At 38.2% G+C, this 22,314-nt stretch overlaps 1 protein-coding gene across 2 annotated transcripts in view; it reads right to left on the reverse strand.

The window, feature by feature from the left end:
• Window positions 1-22,314, reverse strand: part of BMPR1B (bone morphogenetic protein receptor type 1B) — a 193,832-nt gene that overhangs the window by 69,761 nt on the left and 101,757 nt on the right. Inside the window, exon 3 of one of the 2 annotated variants that reach the window (XM_083367837.1) lies at window positions 8,907-9,098. In XM_083367837.1, coding sequence (XP_083223963.1) covers window positions 8,907-8,979 — 73 coding nt within the window. In that variant the 5' untranslated portion in view covers window positions 8,980-9,098. Of the gene's footprint in view, window positions 1-8,906; window positions 9,099-22,314 lie in introns of those variants that run through there. The other variant, XM_083367838.1, reaches the window with a different exon arrangement.

Raw genomic sequence — 22,314 nt, forward strand, 5'->3', positions numbered from 1 at the left:
CTTCCAACTCTGATTTTCTTTTATTCTAATTAGAAAAACAACAATTCTGATAATCAGGATGAATGTCACATGTCATGAGTGGTATACTGGGCAGTGCAGCAGATGTGTGTCATTGGTTCTGTCAGAAACACACATAGTTGTTGTGTGGGAGACTAGCATATTTGTCTACAGTCTCCATAACAGATGGTATACAATTTGGATCAAGGTAAAATGTCTCCTAAACAATATATTTAAAACATTATAAAATAATTGTATCTGCATTAAAATGTGTCATGATTTGGAAAAAAATGAACATTCTCCTTCAAATTATTAATTCACCTCATGTATGAGGAAAATGTATCCACTCGATGAAGTGAACCAGTGAGTCACAGTTTATTTCAACCAAAATCTGAAACGGCAAACATTCAGGTCAACTCCAAGAGAAATGCAGCCAACCTCTAGTAGAGCAAGGACATTTGAAGTTCAGCTCAATCTGTCAAATAGTCAGGGCTTTTTTTTTGTCATAGAACACTCACAACGGAGTTCCAGCACCTTTTTTGGATAGAACCTTGTAGGGTAGGCAAGGCGGGTTGTATGACATGTGTGAGTTCCGGCATCTTTTTCTTTTACAAAAAAAGCACTGCAAATAGTCATGAAGCAGAGGCTCCAGATGACTTTCTTTCCAAAACCCAATTGATTCCTTTTCATACAAACATCCCATTTACACAAAAGTAAGCTCCAATAGGATTTACTCTCAGATAGGATTTACGTCTCAGGGGATTGGGAGTGGGAGGCACAGTTCTTCAGTGGTTCTCCTCCTATCTCCTGGGACGCTCGCAGTCGGTGTTGGCAGGGGGGCAGAGATCGGCCCCTAGGTCTCTCGTTTGTGGAGTTCCTCAGGGGTCGGTTCTCTCGCCTCTCCTGTTCAACATCTATATGAAACCGCTGGGTGAGATCATTCGTGGTTTTGGAGTTGGGTATCATCAGTATGCCGATGATACCCAACTTTTCTTTTCGACCCCAAACCACCCCAGTGATGCCCTCGCCGTGATGTCCCGTTGCCTGGAGGCAGTTCGGGTCTGGATGGGGAGGAACAGACTTCAACTCAACCCTGACAAGACTGAGTGGCTGTGCATTCCGGCATCCCGGGACATTCAAAATGTTCCATCTCTTTCTATGGGGGGTGAGCTCTTACCCCCCGTGGATAGGGCTCGCAACTTGGGAGTCCTCCTAGATTCACGGCTTACCCTGGAAGATCATATAGTGGCCGTGACTAGGGGGGCTTTCGCCCAGGTTCACCTGGTGCGCCAGTTGCGGCCCTATCTGAACCGGGATGCCCTGTGTACGGTCACTCATGCGCTCGTGACCTCTCGCCTTGACTACTGTAATGCTCTCTACATGGGGCTTCCCTTGAAGACCACTCGGAGGCTCCAACTGGTACAGAATGCGGCCGCGAGAGTTGTCTTGGGAGTTTCCCGGTACTCCCATGTTACACCTTTGCTCCGCGAGCTGCATTGGTTACCAGTTGTCTTTCGGGTGAGGTTCAAGGTGTTGGTTACGATCTTTAAGTCCCTACATGGCATGGGTCCGGGATACCTCAGGGACCACCTGCTGCCGGCATCGATTCCCCTCCGCCCTGTGCATTCCCACAGAGAGGGCCTCCTCAGGGTGCCGCCAGTCAGGGAATGCCGACTGGTGGCCCCCAGGGGGAGGGCCTTCTCTGTGGGCGCTCCGGCATTATGGAATCAACTGCCGGTGGAGCTCCGGATGCCACCAGACCTCCGAACTTTCTGTCGGGGCCTGAAGACCCACCTGTTTGAAATAGCTGGTCTGGCCTGATGGGGGATTATGGGTTTTTAATTGTTTTTTTTAATTTGTATTACTGTTTTAATTGGGCATGGGTTTAATCCTTTTTTAATTTTTGTATTGTCTTTTTTATATATGCCCTGTGAACCGCCCTGAGTCCCTACCAAGGAGAAGGGCGGTATATAAATCAAATAAACTATAAACTATAAACTATAAACTATAAGTGGTTAAGACAATCTGAAAATCTTAGCACAGGATAGGTGCCTTAAAACTACTGTATATTGTTATATTTCAGCTTTGCTCTGGGTCCCCCAAACTTGAAAAGTGCAATGGATGGGAATTTAGTTTTTTAAAAGCAGTATTTGATTGGATTAGCAATGTTCTTGTCCTCTGCAATGTGCCAGGTTTTTTTTTTAAATTTAAAAGAAGTCATCGTTTTGTTAAGATTGGGTTTTAGGTGTTTGCAAGTGGCTCACATTTATGATGATTGCAGAGTACCGAACTGTCCCAGCCACATCCAACAAGAGAAAGCAATGGGAAAATGTGTTTGCTTAAAGTCCATGTGATTTGTTTAACAACTGTAGTAAAAATGAATGTAAAATTGAGCCTGGTCATGACTTGCTTAATGATCACCTCTCTTAGCGACTGAAATTCTGTTACGACCATACTGTGGTTATTTTTTTTTTATTTTTATTACATTTATATCCCGCCCTTCTCCGAAGACTCAGGGCGGCTTACAAGCTTAGCAGTATTATTAGCAGTATTAGCAGGTTATACGTCCAGAACTACCTACATCTCATACATCAGAACTGAGCTGCATTGCATTGGCCACAAGAAATGCATACAAGTGAAAGAATGTAATAAACCACTTTAACCTACGTAAGAGAGTGATTTGAGGATGAAAGCAGGCTGACATATTCGGGTGTATGAAAAAGGACAGAGAAAAATATCCTGATTTCCTCCCTTCCCGATGATATGTTCTCTCCTTCAAGAAAGAAGCTACTTATCACCTAAAGGTTCATCTTGGAGAAATAAAGATCAGGGGAAAATAATGTGTTGAGAGATATCTCACTGTAGTTATGCTACCTTGAAACTTGCCCTTCAAATGCTACTGATTTTCTTCTGTTCCGCTGACCCTAAAGCTCCCCTGATTAGTGTCTCCAGGAGTTGAGATAAGCAAAACATATCGCAGCTTTAACCTTCTAAATATTTTCTCTACAGGATATGCAGTAACTGCCAAATTCTGGAAGGACTGACTAAAGTGTTAGCTTCCTCCACCCCAAGAAAGTTAAATGTTTGAGGTTTTAGGATAATTTACATTCTTTTCAAGTAATACACCAACATGACAGCAGTCTTACAGAAAACAACATATTTATTAGAGTTTTGTGGAACACGACAACCGAGAAAGGAAGACAAGCTTTTTAGATAATGTAATGAGAGGCCAACTTCCATTTAACTCTAAATATATCAGTTTAAAGTATCCACTTAATACAATATTTTAGAAGCGATTATAAAAATAAACTTGTCAAAGGTTGCCAGACAATTAAAATGAGGGAGCCTGGAATATTAGATTATAGATTTGCAGTTAGGGACCTGTTATCTTCATTTTTGTACACTACCAGTTATGGGCAGTATTCTGTAAGTAATAAACATAATTATTATAAAACAGGAATAGCTCTGTCCTGTGGAAAAATGTGAAAAAAGCATACCCTAATTAAGAAGTTGTCTTGGAATACAACATCTTTTTCACAGCAAAAAGGGGAAAGCAATGAAAAACAATATCAAGTTTTTAGAAATTTCTCCAAGGGATAATAGCTACATTTGCCAAGATCTATCATGCCAAGCATTAGGAGGAGGTAAAAGAGTCCCTGCAGATTTTACTCCACTAGTCATTGCCAACTCTTGGAGGGGGTGTGTGCTCATTTCCATTTCAAGGCCACTGAGCCAGGCTGTCCAAAGACATTTCCAAGATTATATGGCCAGCATGATGACACGGAGCACTGTTACCTTCCCATCTAAGTGGTACCTATTTATCTACTCGCATTTGCATGATTTCAAACTGCTAAGATGGCAGGAGTTGGAGCGAGGATAGGTGCTCACCTGGTCATGTGGCCCTCGGGTCTCAAACCTGGGCTACCAGCTTTCTAGCCGACAAGCCCAGCATCTTAACCGCTAAGCCACTGAACCACCTATGCTGAGCATTAAAACTACTATATTTACTGAATATATTTAATGCTAAGCATTAAAACTGCTATATTTACTGAATGTATAGTTGATAATAAAACCAGAAGTTAATGGAATAAATTTCATGTTATATTTTGGGGGACTAGCTTTAAAATCAATAGAGTGAACCCATTATCTTTCCAAGATAATTTACCAGTTCTAAATATTCAAAAATTCCTTTTAGGGATAACCTATCTGTCCCAACTAATGAGATTTCCACTACATTTGTAATTTGACATATAGGATAATTTTACTCTGAAATGAAGTATTATTTAAAAATGAGTTTATTTGGACAAATTAAGAGCCATATTTTGCTTAAACAGTTCTTTATGTAGCTGAACTAGTTTATGTAGTTGTATGCAACAGTTGAGAGTCAGCAGAGAGAGTTTTAGAATCATTTAAAAAGTCAAATCTTGTCATGGAGACACTCAGAATAATTTATGGTTGCTCCTGAATAAAGATGAGCAGCTTCTCTTAGCTTAAGGGCAAAATAAGGTTTATATAGCATGATAACAGATTCCTTCTAAAACTGAGTGGGACAAGAACCCAATATTTTAGATATTTTTAAGTCCCCATAAGGAATGAAAAAACATCTCAGTCACTTTAAAAATCTATTTTCACCCTTACCATCCCCAAACACCAATAATCTTAATTGAGTTAAAGTTTTTTTTTCTACCGTACAATATGTATTAATTTAATTTTACTGGGTCTACAGGTTTTCTTTATGAATATGTATTTACAAATAATTACCATCTGTACTTTTAGTTATGTGACCTATTCTGGAGAGATTTTTAAAAATGGTTGAAATACATATGTCACCTGTGACTCCTTTACTAGCATCAAACCCAACTGTCTTTGCTTTGTAGGAAAGCATCTGGGTAAACAAGAAAGAGTGAGATAAAGTGAAACAATTGTGAACAATAAAAAAGGTACAACCCAAATCCAAAAGAGAGCGCTACAAAGCCCCCATTCCCAAATTCACTTCAAAAGTGAGTTTGCACGTAGCTTAAAAGGTACTGAAGCAATAAATTGTCTCTTGACACTTCTTCAATTTAAGTTCAAAGAGAGGGGGGGAAGAAACTGGTTAAGTTATATGACTATATCTTCAACAGCCCAACTGAATTAAATAGCTGATTCACAAGCTGGTCATTATATTCTGAGTCTTTTCCAAATAGTTAAAATCAATTCTGTCCTCATAATCTGAAACTCAGCTTTCTTCATACCTAGGGACACTAACTTGTATTTACTTAGAAGTTCCTCTTCATATATTATTTTTGTGAATTAATGAATGCGTTAAAAAAGTAGTGTGCCTAACTGAGAGCAATGTATGGCAATGAAAGCTGGACCATAAGAAAGGCTGAGTGCCAAAGAATTGAGGCCTTTGAACTCTGGTGCTGGAGAAGACTCCTGCGAGTCCCTTGGACTGCAAGGAGATCAAACCGGTCAGTCCTAGAGGAGATCAACCCTAACTGCTCTTTAGAAGGCCAGATATTGAAGCTAAAACTCAAATACTTTGGCCACCTAATGAGAAGGAAGGACTCACTGGAGAAGAGCCTAATGCTGGGAAAGATTGAGGACAATAGAAGAAGGGGACGACAGAGAATGAGGTGGCTGGATGGAGTCACTGAAGCAGTAGGAGTGAGCTTAAGTGGACTCCAGAAGATGGTAGAGGACAGGAAGGCCTGGAGGAACATTGTCCATAGGGTCGCGATGGGTCGGACATGACTTTGCAACTAACAACAACAAATTGAGAGCCAGTTTTGTCTAGTGGTTAAGGCACCTGGCTAGAAAGCAGAAGAATCATTAATTCTAGTTCTGTCTTAGCCATTAAAACCAGGTGGATGACTTTGGGCCAGTCATTCTCTTTCAGCCCAACCCCAACCCCACAGGGTTGGGATACAAAAGTGGGATACAAATAAATAAATAAATTCTAATTACAAATTATGTCCACATCCGCTATTCCAGGCACAATACCATTCTTCTGTATTCATGAAGCCCCTTTCCCAATTTAGAACTGTTATTGTTTAGCACTCTAAATGATTCAAGAATTTTCAAGGGTTTTTTTTTTCTTCAGAAGTTGTACTGAAACCAGTAGGGGAATAAAAAAAAAGGCAATTTTTGAGTAAGGCAAGTTCTCATGATGACATAAACTCAAATATCTCTTATTTTAGCTACCTGCAATATACATGAATGGTTTCCTCATTCTTCGCTTATAAATAAAAAAAAACAGAACAGAACAAATAAAAGAAAGCAAATTCTTCATGTGATATTGGAGGTCTTTTGCTAAACTACTATGCTGCTGGAGCTATATGAATAGATCTCCCAAACATTTTAGGTTCAAGAAGCCTGAATCATAACTGGATTACAATCTATTAAGCTTTTCCCTCTTCCTTTATTTTCCCAATATAAATAAAACTCAACCAGATTATTACTTGATTTGTTACGGAAAAGTTACAACTATATATATTTTCTCTAATGAAGCCAATAGAAGCTCAGAGATCTTCATTTCAGTTGGGAAAATCCTGTGAAGGACAAGGATCAACAGATAGTCCATCCCATTTCCACTCTTATCTGATTCCAAGGAAAATCCATATACCGTACATTTAGTTTCTTGTTTAGTTTGGCCTTGGGCAATGTGTACATCAAGTGTTTTTTAATCTTGTTTGAAATAAACAAGATGACCCATTTTGAGATGCAAAATAATCTCCTGCTCTAGGATAAGATATACGAATAAGTATATTTTTCTGAGTAAGAAAGATTTTTCTGAAGATAATAATTTGGGCTTTGTAAGTGCCAAATGGCATATTTCTACATAGCATAAAATATCATTTGATTAAACATGGAAAGAGAACAATCTTCCTGCTTTTATTTTTTTAAAACATGGAAATAGAAACACAGAGATATTCTTCTCTCTGGACAATCTGAAAAATGGTTATGAATTTCATAGCCTTACTTCCCTGTAAATTACCTGGATAATATTAATAATTGAAGTAGAGATGAAAGTAAGGTCTGTAGATATGCTTTATGCGCAGACTCAGGAAAAGAAAGATACCATTTTAGCTCAGAGTCTGTATTCATATTTGTTTTAGTATTGCTCATGTTTCCCATTTTTAATATTCTAATCAAAAAACAATATTCAGTTCCTTTGGATAGAAACATTGTCAGTATTAGTCTTTCAGCAGCTCACTGCAGGTTTCCTGCATAAATCTCTCCACACCCTTACAGATGTTCGTATCTCAGTACAGATCTATTTCCCTTGAGAGTCAGCCAAACCATTAAGAATCTGCATTTTAAGGTGGGAAGAGCTGTATGCATCTGGGAATGGAATATAAACTATCCAAAATCTGTTTAAGTCTTTAATTCTTCAAAATTAAACTTACTGAACTTCCTGAATAACATGGATATTTCAAGGGGTACACATGGAAAGCATGTAATGGGAGGGCATGGCAAGTGCCATGGGGACCACCAAACATTTAAAATGCAAAATACACAGCCGTTACTGTCCCAAGACTCACATTACTCAACTAATACATTACATTAAATGTGTAAGTGCTGATCTTTTTCACCAGAATGGGACCTGTACAGGAGGGAGGATCGGGGGAGGGACACAGGAGAAAACTAAGGTCAGAAGGAGGCCACAGGTAAAAAAAAAAATGGAGAAATACTGAGGACCAAGAATGGACCAAAAAATAGAGACTGATCTATGAAAGCTGAATTTATCTTCCATAAGCAATTCGTTGGATTGTTTTATCTATGCGAGTATAAAAAATTCTTCCTTCTTGTGTGGGATTCTACCTTGGATACCAGCCAGATAATTCTACAAGTAAAATATGAGTTGTTCCATTCATTAAGGTACTTCTGGAGCTCTTAGTTTCAGAATCTGGTACTGCTACTATGCAGGTGTGATAGGAAGACAAAGGTGATTTAACTAAAACTGAAGTGGATGTTCCCGAATTTGGCCACACATAGTGAAGGATATGCATATGCCTGAAACTCATTTCACCATGTTTCAGGGTTTTGTGTAAATACAGGCAATGTATCCTCAAAGAGCATGTAAGGTAAACCTTCATAATCCAAAGTGGTATATTTAAGACACTAGTTTGCTACCAGACAACTGTGAGAGCTGGATATGTTCAAATTAATTGATTTCAATATGTCAAAAAAGACTGTATACCGCTGTAAGTTACATAAAGCTTTGAAAATTAATTTCTTAACTACCAGTTAAGTTTGGCTAAACAATATTGTTCAAATTAATAGAAAGGTTCCATTTTTGACCAGAGTAACTCCACAGCTGTGTATATAACTGACTTCCTGGAGATGTATTAATTACTAATATAATTCATTTAAATCAGTCTGTTTTCTTTCTTCTGCTATATATCTGGCTCTAGATTTTTGAAGCACATCAAGCATTTGATCCCAGAAGAGATAATTAAATTCTCTTTCTTCCTTTTCAGTCATTTTTCAGTGCTTCTATTAAAAAAAAACTTTCCTGTTTCTCAAGTGTCATTTGCATTAATTAGCTACAGTACCTTAAAAATGCAAAGAGCCCAAATCTCTTAACACTGCCTTTCTCTTCTTCTTTCCAACAGCTCTTTTAAAATGGCAACATTAAGCATCACTTGCTACTGATTTTGAAAGTGCTCTCCGGAGCACTGCATAATTCTACTTGAAATATTATTCAAAGAACCACAGAGCAGTATTTTTAAAAGACAGAAAAACAAAGGAGCGGCCTGCAAAGTATAACATCCATCTATTTCTAAATTAAGCCTTTCCACGCGCCACACTATAAACCATTTAACTTGTGAAACCTTGAACACAGATCTTTAAAAAAAACACACAGAAGAAGACGTTCCAACACCCTATCAGAGATACATTGCAGAGCATTTTAATCTTCTTACCCTTCGTGTGAATGGAGAGCAGCACAAGGAAGGAAATGTGAAGTTGCCAATTTGGTTCATCTAGCCAGTTCATTGCAGCAGCAATAGCGGCGGCAGCCCAGCTCGTAGCCCCCTTCTTTTTCCTTGCTCAGTTCGCAGAGAGCTCGCCTGCTCCCGCCTCTCAGCAATTCAGATGAGTTGTGCCAGCAGAGCCTAAAGAAGAGAAGTTGAAAGACAAGCCTGTTAAAAACTGGTTCTGTCACCACAAAGTCCTCAACTGATCACCCTTGCAGGAAGGACAACAAAAGGGCAGTGGGACTCTAAGCAGGACTGGATTTCTGAGACAGGAGCATGGACTGATTGCTGCCCACACAGGGAATTCGTGTAAACTTAGAAGTTGTAGCAAAACAGGACACAGAGAGAGAGACAGAGAGAGAGAGAGAGAAACTCAATAAGAGAGAATCTCAGCTCCCTTATCAATTTCACACTTATGTTCACAAAACAAAGCCACGCTGCTTCAAAAATCTAACACATAGTTTCTAAAACAGAGTAAAGTACTTCTGCCAGGGATTATCCAGAAACAAAAATAAGTCTATTTATTCACCTCCATAAATGTAATTGTAATTTTTTAAATATTGTTTCACTGAATGTATTACGCTGGCAATTGCCCTTTTCTAACGTCTCCCCAAAAGGAACAATAATAAATAAATCAAATCTTACTTATATTATCCCTTATAAGTCTTTATAGCAGCTTGAAGCCCACTGAGGGCAACAGGCTGCTCTGTCCTATGCATGTAACCCAGTCTCACCACAAAACCCTGTACGTATTTACTTAGAAGCAAATTCCATTCTATAAGTGGGAATTTATCCTTTGGTAAAGGGATCCATAGTTAAAGTATTGGGCTAGGGTGGAAAGACCCAGATTCAAATCTACCCTTATCCATTGATACTCAGTGGGAGTCTGAGCCAGTCTCACTCTCTTGTTCAGCCCAACAAAGCTTATATGCATAAATATCTACAGGATCAAATTCTTTTCTTTCAATAACAGACAGTCCATCCCAATACAACCCACCCCCCTTTTGCACAGGTGGCATTGTACCACTGCTCCTTTTGTCACTTGCTCTCCCTCAAACTCCCTTGAACCCACCTGCAGACATGTCCATGTACAGGGTTGCTGCCATGGGGATAACAAGAAGGAAGTCCCCATATTAGTCATCTTGAGTTCTTATAGAAAAGAGTTATAAAACTAATAAATAAAGTAAATCATATTTTTCATCTAGGTCCATTAGTTTAGTGATTGTAATTAGTTTAATGTTCTTATACTGCACTATGTTAAAACACAAACTTTCTCATCTATTTCTCTGGAGAACATGGCTAGAGTGGCATAGCACTGCTACTTTAGTCAAGGATTACAAGAAAAAAAAAAGCTTACTATTTTACTCCTTGTAAAAAAAAGAAAAGAAAAGAAACACCAAGAAAATATCTTGGAATTTAGCACATAGCCTCTAACAGTTCGAAAGCATGCAACTGTAAGTAGATAAATAGGTACCACTTTGGTGGGAAAGTAACAGGGTTCTGTGCACCTCTGGCTTAAAGTCATACTGGCACCTGACCACGGAAATGTCTTCGGGCCACCCTGGCTCCATCGGCTAAGAAATGGAGATGAGCACCACCTCTTAGAGCCAGACACAAGTGGACAGGGGAAACATTTACCTTTATGTTTACATTTCATCTTAAACTAGACTCCTGCCAATATCACCTCAGTGTTTTCAGGAAAATTCCATCTTGCAGAAAGAACCCAATGAATCACATATGTCATATCTGTTCATTTAGTTATAGAACACTATCTTAACACCTAAATTATATGCTGCTGCATATACTAAGAACTTAAGGCATAAATATCAAGTCATCAATTTGCTTAAAAAAAAACCTTCATTGTGGTAGAATCAAATCTGAAATCCTTCTGGTTCAAACCTCGAGTATGTATTTGGTTCATGTGCCAAACATAAATTAATGAATACTATATGATTTTTTTAAAAGCCAGCAACAGAATTCTGTGAACATTAATTACATTTGTTCATTCATCCCAGGCTCCCGTTCATATGATCGGGACTTATGTAATCTAAACATTGCTAAGGAAAATTCACACAGCAATAGCTTTGTGGAAAGAGTGTATATACTTAATTCTATAAAGGGCATGCAATTTTTAAATTGAAAATTTGGCACAAGCTAGACAAACTAGAGGGCATACATACAACCATTGCTCATGTTGACCCTTTTTATTTTTGAGCAGGTGTGATTTCATCTGGAGATACTTGGTAACTGTTTTCTCAATCATCTTCCACAAATCTGTACCCTATCTTACATTTTTCATGTCACGAAAGTGATTCTATGACAGTTCTTAATGCATCTTGAATGAGTGTCTGCTTTGTTTCAAAACCACTTTGAATGTTTTTTTTCAAAAATAGTCTTCACTGTAGAAAGTTTGCAAAAAGGTGGTTTTTATCAACCACTGACATACCTTTTTGAAAAAAGGGAAAGGGGGCAAGACATCCATATGGACCATATGGATAAAAGCATACATATGGTACATTTGTTCCTACATTTCCACTGACTTAGTAACTTACTCTGCTAAACTTCAGTGACCTAAAGTTTAAGGCACAACAGATTGGAAGGAAAACTGATTTAAGGAGGCAACATCATAACAACTTATGGTTATAAGTTTCATATTTAAGGGATTTTAATGATTTGCAAAATGATAGTAATGCTACTGAAGAAGATAACTACTAAAATTATCCTAACATTATGTATGACTTCACCCTTTTATCCAAAATAATATATACAGATGGTTCTGACATGATACTACCTTGCTTCCTTGGCAGAAGAAACGAGTTGGCTGAACTGTAAGAAGCTTAAGGAATTCTATTGGGAGGATCCAATTTTATTTCATTTTATTTTTGTTTTCATAGCCCTGGGTCAATTAGGAAGTCAGACTTCATCTAAATGAATACTTAGGGCCCTATATAATAACAGCAGCACAATTCAAAATAAATATGTGAAACTTACTCTAATTATGCCAGATTTATAAGAAGACTTCTTAGTTTTTAGATTTTTTTAATTTGATATTATCTATATTACATCATTCAATTACATATTGCTAGGACAAATATTAAATTCTGTAGGGGGATTTGATCAATAAAAGTCTTTAAAATTATATATAAATGAAGAATACTCGTTGTTTCCATGCTTTTTAATCCTATCAGTGGTGAACTCTACTTTCCTATTTCTAATTAACCTAGAGTGTATTTTCTTGTATTAGAAAGGTCTGAGAGCATTGAAAATGGCATAAACCAAGAACTGAATATTACTGTTCTTTCACTGATATGGAAACCAGTAAATCATAAGAAATTCTGTACAGGTTAATTATTGGTTCTGGGTTTGTTGTTGTTTTAATGTTAGCTTGTTTCACAAAAAAAATGTTGATTACATATAGAGACAGTGGTGCAAGGTTAAGATGTTGAACGTAAAGTGGGAAAATCCATTTTCGAATCCACTTTGAATTACAGGATATTATTGGCTGACACCAGGCTAATTACTCTCAGCCCAGCCCACCACATAGGCTTATTGTAATTGGAAATATAAGGCAAGGCAATAGTAAATACGCTGTTCTTTGTTCCTGAATGAAAAGTAAGATAGGAAAGAAAATGATTAAAGATCTCAGATTAGCACGTATAAAATATTCCAGTATGTATATCTAGTCTAGTTAAATATTGGTTGTTAAATGGCTAGCCATTAATTTTAAAAAATCAAAACATCCATGGAGTTACTTTTATGGATTTTGAATATGCATACTGAAAAAAGAAAAACCAAGGGAAATGAGATATATAAAAAATTGTATTTCCTTGACATTTTATCTATTATGGCCTTCTTTGATTTGACTTAAGATGTTGTGCCAACCCACACAATTGTGACATTTTCTATAAAGAATATTTCAAGAAACCATATAATATAATATCTTAATACAATATCAACCTTGAAACACAAGACGGAAGGGAAATAAATTTGATAATAACAAAATGCCAAATCCGATATAAACATCTGACTGACTGTAGAATGAAGCATATTACTACTAATAAATGCAAATAAGTCTGGATGGTGGATGTGACAATCATCATCATCATCATCATCATCATCACAGCCAGTACATTAAAAAAATAGCTGGGAAAGCAGATAATAACAAGACCCGGCAATGGCTAAGAGCAGGAAAATTGAAGAAAGAGACCGAGGGACTAATTCTGGCTGCACAAGACCAAGCCTTAAGGACAATGCATACAAAGTTAAAATTGAGAAGACAGCAACAGACAGTAACTGCCACCTATGCAAAGAAGCTGAAGAAACAGTGGATCACCTAGTAAGCTGCTGCAAGAAGATCACACAGACTGACTACAAGAAGTGGTATGATAAAGTAGCAACAATGGTGCATTGCAAGATCTGCAAGATATATCATTTGCCTGTAAGCAAGAACTGGTGGGATCATAAAATAGAGAAAGTCATAGAAAATGATAAAATTAAACTGTTCTGGGACTTCAGAATTCAAACAGACAAGCACCTGCAACATAACACCCTGGACTTAACAACTGTCAATAAGAAAGACAAAAAAGTCTGGATAGTGGACCTGGCAGTGCCTGGAGACAGCAGAATAGACGAGAAAGAACTGGAGAAGATAACAAAATACAAAGACCTACTAACAGAAACAGAAAGAGTGTGGCAAAGGCAAGCAAGGGTAGTACCAATAGTAACAGGCGCCTTGAGTGCAATCCCAAAACAACTGGAGCACCACTTGAACACCATTGGCATTGACAAATTCACCATTAGTCAATTGCAAAAGGTGGCCTTACTAGGAACTGCTTCCATCCTGTGACGATATCTGTAATACCATCAAACATCTGCCTATCCCAGATCCTTGGTAAGGACTCGATAGGTAGACAAAAATGCCAAATCCAGTCTGAACATCTGGCTGACTGTGCGATTAATAATAATAATAATAATAATAATAATAATAATAATAATAATAATAATAATAATAATAATAAACCAGCTACAAATTGCATTCATACTTTGCCTTCTCCAAATAGAAATATTTACCTAATTCAAATTTAAATCACTTTATCTCAATCAATGAAGAAATTACCATGTCCTACAAGGGGATATAAAAAGAGTTGATTATTTTTATATATTGACTTGGCTGCAGCGGTATCAGGATAGTTTTCATGCCCTTATCCACGTCTGGTGTGGCTTTAAAATCAAGCCAGGTCCCATAGAAATGATTTTTTTCCCCCAAGATGCATTATAGAGGATCACAAAATGTAAATATTCTGTTGATTGGTTAACCAAAACAACAATAAAAACCCACCCACATTTTTCCCCCCCCCCAATCATTCTGGAAGAAAATTCAATAAGCTTTTCTTTCCCCAACTTCAAATAAAACAGCTCTTTTCCCCTACTCCATTCCCAATTTGCAATATTCCATGTCACTAGCCAGGAACAACCCAAAACCAAAAGGTTCCTTGAACTTTCCAGTGAAAAGACTAATACTTCGTTACAAAAAGAAAAAAGAAAAGAAAAAAAGATCCCCTCCTCCCATTCCCCCAGATCTGCCTTGAATGAGCAGTATTACATTCCAAGCATGTTATTCTCTTTCTTTTCAGAAAGAAGTTGGGTCACTCCCCTCCCACCCGTCTCCAAGATGGAAGGAGAATGGGGGGGGGGGGGGGGAAACAACCTCACAACTTTTCGAAGGCCTGCAGTGGATTATTTGTGTTCTCACTTATGGAGTATGACTGTCACTCTTGATCTGTTTTCAGGCCTAGATTACATGGGATAAGGGCTGACCTTATTTGAGTATTCACACATTATGCACTCATGAACAGCAAGCAAGGAAACAAAAGTCCCTCAGATGTTGTCTGCATCAATCAAGCTCACAGCGGGGTGACTGCCAAAGCTTTCTTCCATTTAACTTCGGAGAGGAAAGAAGAGTCCAAGAAAAGACTTAATAAAGTTTAAAGCTGTGTCACGGTACACTTAGGTCCAATTGTCTACCACCACCACCACCACCCCAAAAAAGTGTGTTTTTCGACAAATTCTCAGCAGTTGTTGCGGCAACAAATGTCTTAAGACAGTTAGCTAAGAAAAAGTCAAAGAACAGAATGGCAAAAGACACTTTAGGAGGGCTTTCATGGACTTTCAGTAGTAAGCATCAGCTGGATTTTCCTTAAAAGAGAAGAAAAGAACAGAGTTACCTCTTTTGCTTAGAAAACTGGGGAATTAATACCACCAAGCATTCCACCACTAGAATGCTTTATATTTTAGAGAACACAGAGAGTAATAGCAGTAGCTTTTTAAAACAGTAAGGCAGGCTTCTGCAATCTGAAATCCTCCAGATGTTGTGGGGCAACAATTGCCAGCACTGAGTTTAGAAAAATGGCAATCCCACACAATAGCGGCAGGGGGAGGGAGCCAATTCAGCACCCATTCTAGGAATCAACCAAAGATGATTTGCATGACTGCTGAAGTCTTTTTTTCAAATTCCATAATCCAGATCAAAGGCCACTGCTAACCCTGCACTTTCCCAGATGTCTCTGTGAGGATTAGCACACGCAACAAGCCATCTAGAGAATCCAAAACTGAACCCAATTATCCACTGCATTAATATTTTGAGGCAGGGATTTAGAGGAAAAAGGAGAGATGAAGAGATCCATTGCAAGAAGGAGGGAAGTTTAGGGATCTTAAGCTACATAACCAGAAAGATGAATATCTTTCTGTCCAAGATCTCTAACAACTCTTTGAAAACAACTGCATACATCGCAAATAGGCATAGCCAAAGTAAAAGTATCTGCACTTTTTCACACATACACCCCAAATACAATCATACATGCGTATATAATCTCAGATTCACACCAATCTGAGCCAAGTGGGTGTTTTTAAAACTAATTGTCTGCTCTAGGTGCAATCCCACTGAACTTTGCCTTCTACAGTATTCTATTTTTAAAAACTTTTATTGTTTCCAATTCAAAATAAACCTCTTTCCTCTGTACTTTGCTTCTGTTTTCCCATTCTTCCTCAAAGAGTACAGTCTCTTAGTTCACAGTTTAGAAAATGTGTGGTGTTTTTTTGTGAGCAACAGTCTTACAATAAACTCTTTAAATCCTTCCTAACACTTCCTAATTCATATGGGATCTTCAGAGTTGTTGTTAGCTGCAAAGTCGTGTCCGACCCATCGCGACCCCATGGACAATGTTCCTCCAGGCCTTCCTGTCCTCTACCATCTTCTGGAGTCCATTTAAGCTCACGCTTACTGCTTCAGTGACTCCATCCAGCCACCTCATTCTCTGTCGTCCCCTTCTTCTATTGCCCTCAAACTTTCCCAGCATTAGGCTCTTCTCCAGTGAGTCCTTCCTTATCATTAGGTGGCCAAAGTATTTGAGTTTCAATTTCAGGATCTGGCCTTCTAAAGAACAGTTAGGGCTGATCTCCTCTAGGACTGACCGGTTTGAACGCCTTGCAGTCCAAGGGATTCGCAGGAGCCTTCTCCAGCACCATAGTTCAAAGGCCTCAATTTTTTGACGCTCAGCCTTTCTTATGGTCCAACTTTCACTGCCATACATTGCAACTGGGAAGTCCATAGCCTTCACTATATGCACTTTTGTTGACAGGGTGATGCCCCTTCATGGATTACTGCCTTGTTGTGGCGAAGGGGGTTGCGTAATTCAATGAAGCCATGAGCTATGCCGTGCAGGGTCACCCAAGACGGACAGGTCATAGCAGAGAGTTCTGACAAAACATGATCCACTGGAGAAGGAAATGGCAACCCACTCCAGTATCTTTGCCATGAAAACCCTATGGACAATACCAAAAGGCAAAACAATCTTCAGAGAACGTGGTCTAAATTTTGTCTTTAAAAACATATTTTTGTTTTTAAGTAGGTTTTTTAAAAAGCATAGCAGATATAATGTGGAAAACAAATATCAGGGGAGAAAGATTTAGCGCTAGTCACCATTTGTTCAGAGACCACACTGAAAACGTACAATCCTTGTTATGGCAATTGCAGCACCCCAAGGTCACATGATCACATTTTGGGTGCCTGACAGCCTGCCCACACTTGCAACTGAAAGGGCACTTCAACTTTTATCCCTCCTACCCTTAGCCTACCTCTCCCACCCCATATATGCCCTTTTAGCTACCCTGTATCCTTACTTGAGGGTGGTAAGAGATTCAAGAAAGACCTGAGGGAATAGAATAGAGCTGAAAGGGACCTTGGAGGTCTTCTAGTCCAGTCCTCTGCTCAAACTGGAGAACCTATAGTATTTCAGACAAGTGAATGTCTACCTCTTCTTAAAAACCTCCAGTGATGGAGCGCCCACAATTTCTGAAGGCAAGCTGTTCCACTGGTTAATCATCCTGGTAACAGTGTTCAAAGCCCTTCATGGCATGGGGCCGGAGTACCTTAGGGAACATCTGCTGCCAGCATCAAGCTCCCTGCGCCCTGTGCGTTCCCACAGAGAGGGCCTCCTCAGGGTGCCACCGATCAGAGAATGTCGATTGGTGGCCCCCAGGGGGAGATCCTTCTCTGTGGGCGCTCCGGAGCTGTGGAACCAGCTACCGGTAGAGCTCCGGATGGCGCCCGATCTTCGCTCCTTTCGCCGCGACCTCAAGACGTTTCTGTTTGTACAAGCCAGCCTAGCCTGATGGGGATTGGTGGGGTTTTTTAATTTTGTGCTTTAATTTTAACTTGGTGTTTTAGAATTTTATTCCAACTGTTTTAATATGGGCAATTATTTAATCTTGTTTTAACGTTTGTATTTAGTATTTTATTCTGCCCTGTGAACCGCCCTGAGTCCTCAGGGAGAAGGGCGGTATACAAATATTATTAAATTAAATTAAATTAAATCCTCACTGTTTAGGAAGTGTCCCCTTAATTCCAGGTTGCTTCTCTCTTTGATTAGTTTCCATTGTTTCCTGTCCTGCCATCTGGCACTTTGGAGAAAAATTTGACCCTCTCTTCTTTGCGGCAGCTCCTCAAATACTGGAATAATACTATCATGTCACCCCTATTTCTTCTTGTCTTTGGACTAGCCAAGCCCAAGTCCTGCAGCCAGACACCCTGACACGGCTCTGGAGCCCCTTGTGACACTCCAGAAAACCTCAGTCACCCCAGCCACCTGCATTTACTCAACTGTCTTCTCTCCCCAACCCAACATGCTTCCCAGTCTAGTCCAGCCAACATTTACTCGCTCACCAGCCGACACAGCAAATTCAATAGACTTAATTTTGATCAGATTGTACTCCTAAAATTAAATAGGACTGATGGAAATATTAAAGTGCTCACAATTTTCACTTATTTAGGTATAACACCTTCATATATCTTTATTTCAATATCTTGCTGGCTTTCCAGAAGGCTGTGAAAACCTGGTTTTTCCCTAGATATTGGGGTCCAACTACTAGTAATGTCTGAAATGTATGTTTCAGAGGATAGGAGAAGCTTCTAAGCAACATGACTGCATTTCAATTGTATGCTTTAATTTTTTTATTTACTTCTTGTGTGGCCATGTGAGTTTTCTAAACAATACACTGCTCTATGCATTATGAAAATCTAACTTTTAGAGAGATTATAAATGCCAATAAGACAGTCTGGATCAGAACATTTTTAAAGCAATCATAAATTATAAATTATATCAAAATATTGGGTACCCCCCAAATATATTTAAAAGCATTTAAATGTGACTGTTCAAGGAAATTTTTTTAAAGGATCATCATTGGTCTTCACACAGTACAGCAGGCCTACAAACCACAATGGTTAGACATTACAATATGATTAGCTAAGCTAAATTATATTATGAAACAGACATTGTGTTATTGAATGCTGGAAGCAATCAAAACTTGAGAGATCATAGCTCCATCTTGGGATATTTTAATTATTTTTATCTCTGCTTTCATTATTTTAGGTAATATTTCTGATGTTACAAATATATAATCTATTCTTGTAAAAATTTTATGTCTACTAGAAAAATATGTATAACTCTTTTGATTGCTATGTAATTCTCTCCAAACATCTTTTAATCTATTTCTATTAATACATTTTCTTAAATCTGTATTATTATACTTTATTTCCGCTTTTGATAACCTAATTCACTTCCTACCCAGTTGTTTTATGGAGGGGAAAATCATTTTTGTTGATATGCGGAAAGTCCTACAGGATCAACACATGGTTAATCTGGAAAAAAACACCTATACTTATGAAAAAACATTAAGAAAGAAACAAAGTGGACACTTCTACAGGATTTTTTCTTTATCAGTCATACAAAACTGGAAAATCTACATGACTTGAATATACAAAATATCTAAAAAGTGGTGTCGAATCAAAGGAGTCTTTATCAGTTACTGAAATGTAAAGTCTTTTGAAAAGTTGAAAAATAAGAACTGAAATACATGTAGAAGGACAGATTTGCAGCTGTATCAAATCTGATGGCATTTTAAAACATTCTATTTATAGTTTCCTGTTGCTTTAATATTGGAATTAAAAATTCTGAACAAATAACACTTAGATCTAAATAGAAAATCATGATTATCAACTTATAAGCATTTTGAACATGTTTTGCAAAAACAGCAATGAATTCCATTTTATAAAATGGAAAGATATTGGACAAAACCACATATGGCACAAATTCTTAAAAGGATTTATTAAGGTGGGGGAAAATTATAGTTCTCGTTGTTGAGAAAAATTTATGCAATATAAATGAATGATTTATTTACAATAATCTTATTTCAGACAATACCTGCTTTGACAACTTATGCTAATGCCTCCTTAAGTAACACCAGCTGCCTGCAATTAGTGCAGGTTTGAGTCCCACCAGGCTCAAGGTTGACTCAGCCTTCCATCCTTCCGAGGTAGGTAAAATGAGGACCCAGATTGTTGGGGGCAATTAAGCTGACTTTGTAATAATGCCGCTTGGGGGGAGGGCGAAAGCCCTAATAAGCAGGCATATACATAGAATGAAGGCTACTGCTAAGCTTGTAAGCCGCCCTGAGTCTTCGGAGAAGGGCGGGATATAAATGGAATTAAAATAAAAATAAATAAAAAAATTATTTAAATAGAGACAACGCAGCAGATTTATACGGCAGCAGAAATATAAGCTAAATATAAAATTCTCCCAGATGCAAAGTACAAGAGAAAAGACTGGGACTGTCTGATTTTTAAATTGTATTTTGCTGTCTGCTGTTAGGTTTGGATGAAGGAATGGATGTTGCTAAGAAATAAGAGAATTTTAGATTCAGAAGACCATGGTTTGAGATTTCATTAATGATTAATGCTGTGGTTAATGATAAAGTTAATGTTGATATACTTGCTTGCAAAATTTATATGGGTTTGCCCAGTGCTTTTTTTGTAAAAGAAAAAGGTGCCAGAACTCACACATGTCACACAACCCGACTTGCCTACCCTACAAGGTTCCATCCCAAAAAGGTGCCGGAACTCCGTTCTGAGCGTTCTATGACAAAAAAAGCCCTGGGTTTGCCACTCCGCACTGCTAACATATCTACAGAAAATGTGTCTCAAAGACCCTCAATATTCAAAGCATCTGACCTGAGGAAAAGACAGAAAGCTTTAAGATTCCTCATCCCATATTGCCTCCTAAAACTCTGAGATATTTGAATCACTTCACTTTGTAGAGAAAACCTCTGCTTTTCCCATCTCTGTTCAGAAAACTTAAATAAACAGGAATCACCAGTAACAATGGTGGAATTGTAATCAACTACAGAGTGTGGAAACCTTAAATTCAAGTATTCAGGATTTGCCCAGTTTTTTTTCTCTTGCTTTCCACCAAACTCATCATAAGATGGCTATTCAAAAAAGTGGGCTTAAGCTTCTTCACATTGTTTTTTAAATATCTACTGACGATTTGACAAATCTTGAGTCTCCCTCAAGTCTTCTGCTTCACTGTCGGCGCATCATGTCGGCTACAATGCCATCAGCTGCACTCACCATTTTGAACTCATTAATAAAGAAAATGAATACAAATCTACTAAATGGACTGAAAAGCTACCTAAAATTAATCATAAAATGTGCTTAAAATTCTCCTTTTATCCAATTCTGTAAGCTATTTGGTTTAATTAACATTTTAACATATGATTATTCTAGAAAAAAATTTTTCTCTGAACAAAGGATGGGGTTTTTTTCTCCAAAAAGAAAAGATGTGCAACCCACAGGACTGCATAAAGGTAAAGGTAAAGGTTCCCCTGCACATGCGTGCTAGTCGTTTCCGACTCTAGGGGCCGGTGCTCATCTCCATTTCAAAGCCGAAGAGCCAGCGCTTGTCCAAGGACGTCTCCGTGGTCATGTGGCTGGCATGACTAGACGCCAAAGGCGCACGGAACGCTGTTACCTTCCCACCTTAGTGGTCCCTATTTTTCTACTTGCATTTTTACGTGCTTTCGAACTGCTAGGTTGGCAGAAGCTGGGATAAGTAACAGGCGCTCACTCTGTTACGCGGCACTCGGGATTTGACCCGCCAAACTGCCGACCTTCTGATCGACAAGCTCAGCGTCCTAACCCACTGAGCCACCGCGTCCCTTCCCAGGACTGCATACACCACATTAAAAAAAGGGTGAATCTTGTCACTTTTTCATTTAGTTTAACTAATTGTTCCTATCCTAATTATGGAAAGCAGCCATCCCTAACTTGCTGCCACCAAGCCAGGTTGGAATACAGTTCCATGTTTCTCAGTCAACTCTGCAAAGAAAGTCCACATGGACTTCATAAGCTTTACACGTAAGTTTCCTTGGCTACATAAACAAAAGTGTAGTGGAGCTGAAAAGTACTTCACATCCTTTGCTTTCATTCTTACATAGAAAGATTGAAAACAATTTTGATATGCACACCCTGCCAAGCAGCAACCACAGTCACATTATATAGCACAAAAGTATTATTGACCCTATTTTTCTATTAAGTGGATTAAGAGAAAGTGGCTTATGAATTCATGTCTGATATGAAACCTGAATTGCAAGCTCCAAGCTCAGACAATTAAGGTAAAATCTTATGCATGTTTATTCAGAGACATATAATATGATATAATAATTATATAATATCATATCATATAATAATTAATGGGGTTCAGCAATGTTTTTTTGTGATCTCAGCATCCTCTCATGATGGCACATACATACATATATATATATATATATATATATATATATATATATATATATATATATATATATATATATATATATATATATATATATATATACATTATTCATCATATCAGCCTGAATCTGTATAATAAAGGCTTCTTTGTTGACTGGTGGTTATGGGCCCTGATGCAGTACAATTTGGTAGACAGTTGTTACTGTTGTTGTTTTACTTCCCAGTCTAGAC

This window comes from Vipera ursinii (assembly GCF_947247035.1).
Source record: "Vipera ursinii genome assembly, chromosome: 7".
NCBI classification, from domain to species: Eukaryota; Metazoa; Chordata; class Lepidosauria; order Squamata; family Viperidae; genus Vipera; species Vipera ursinii.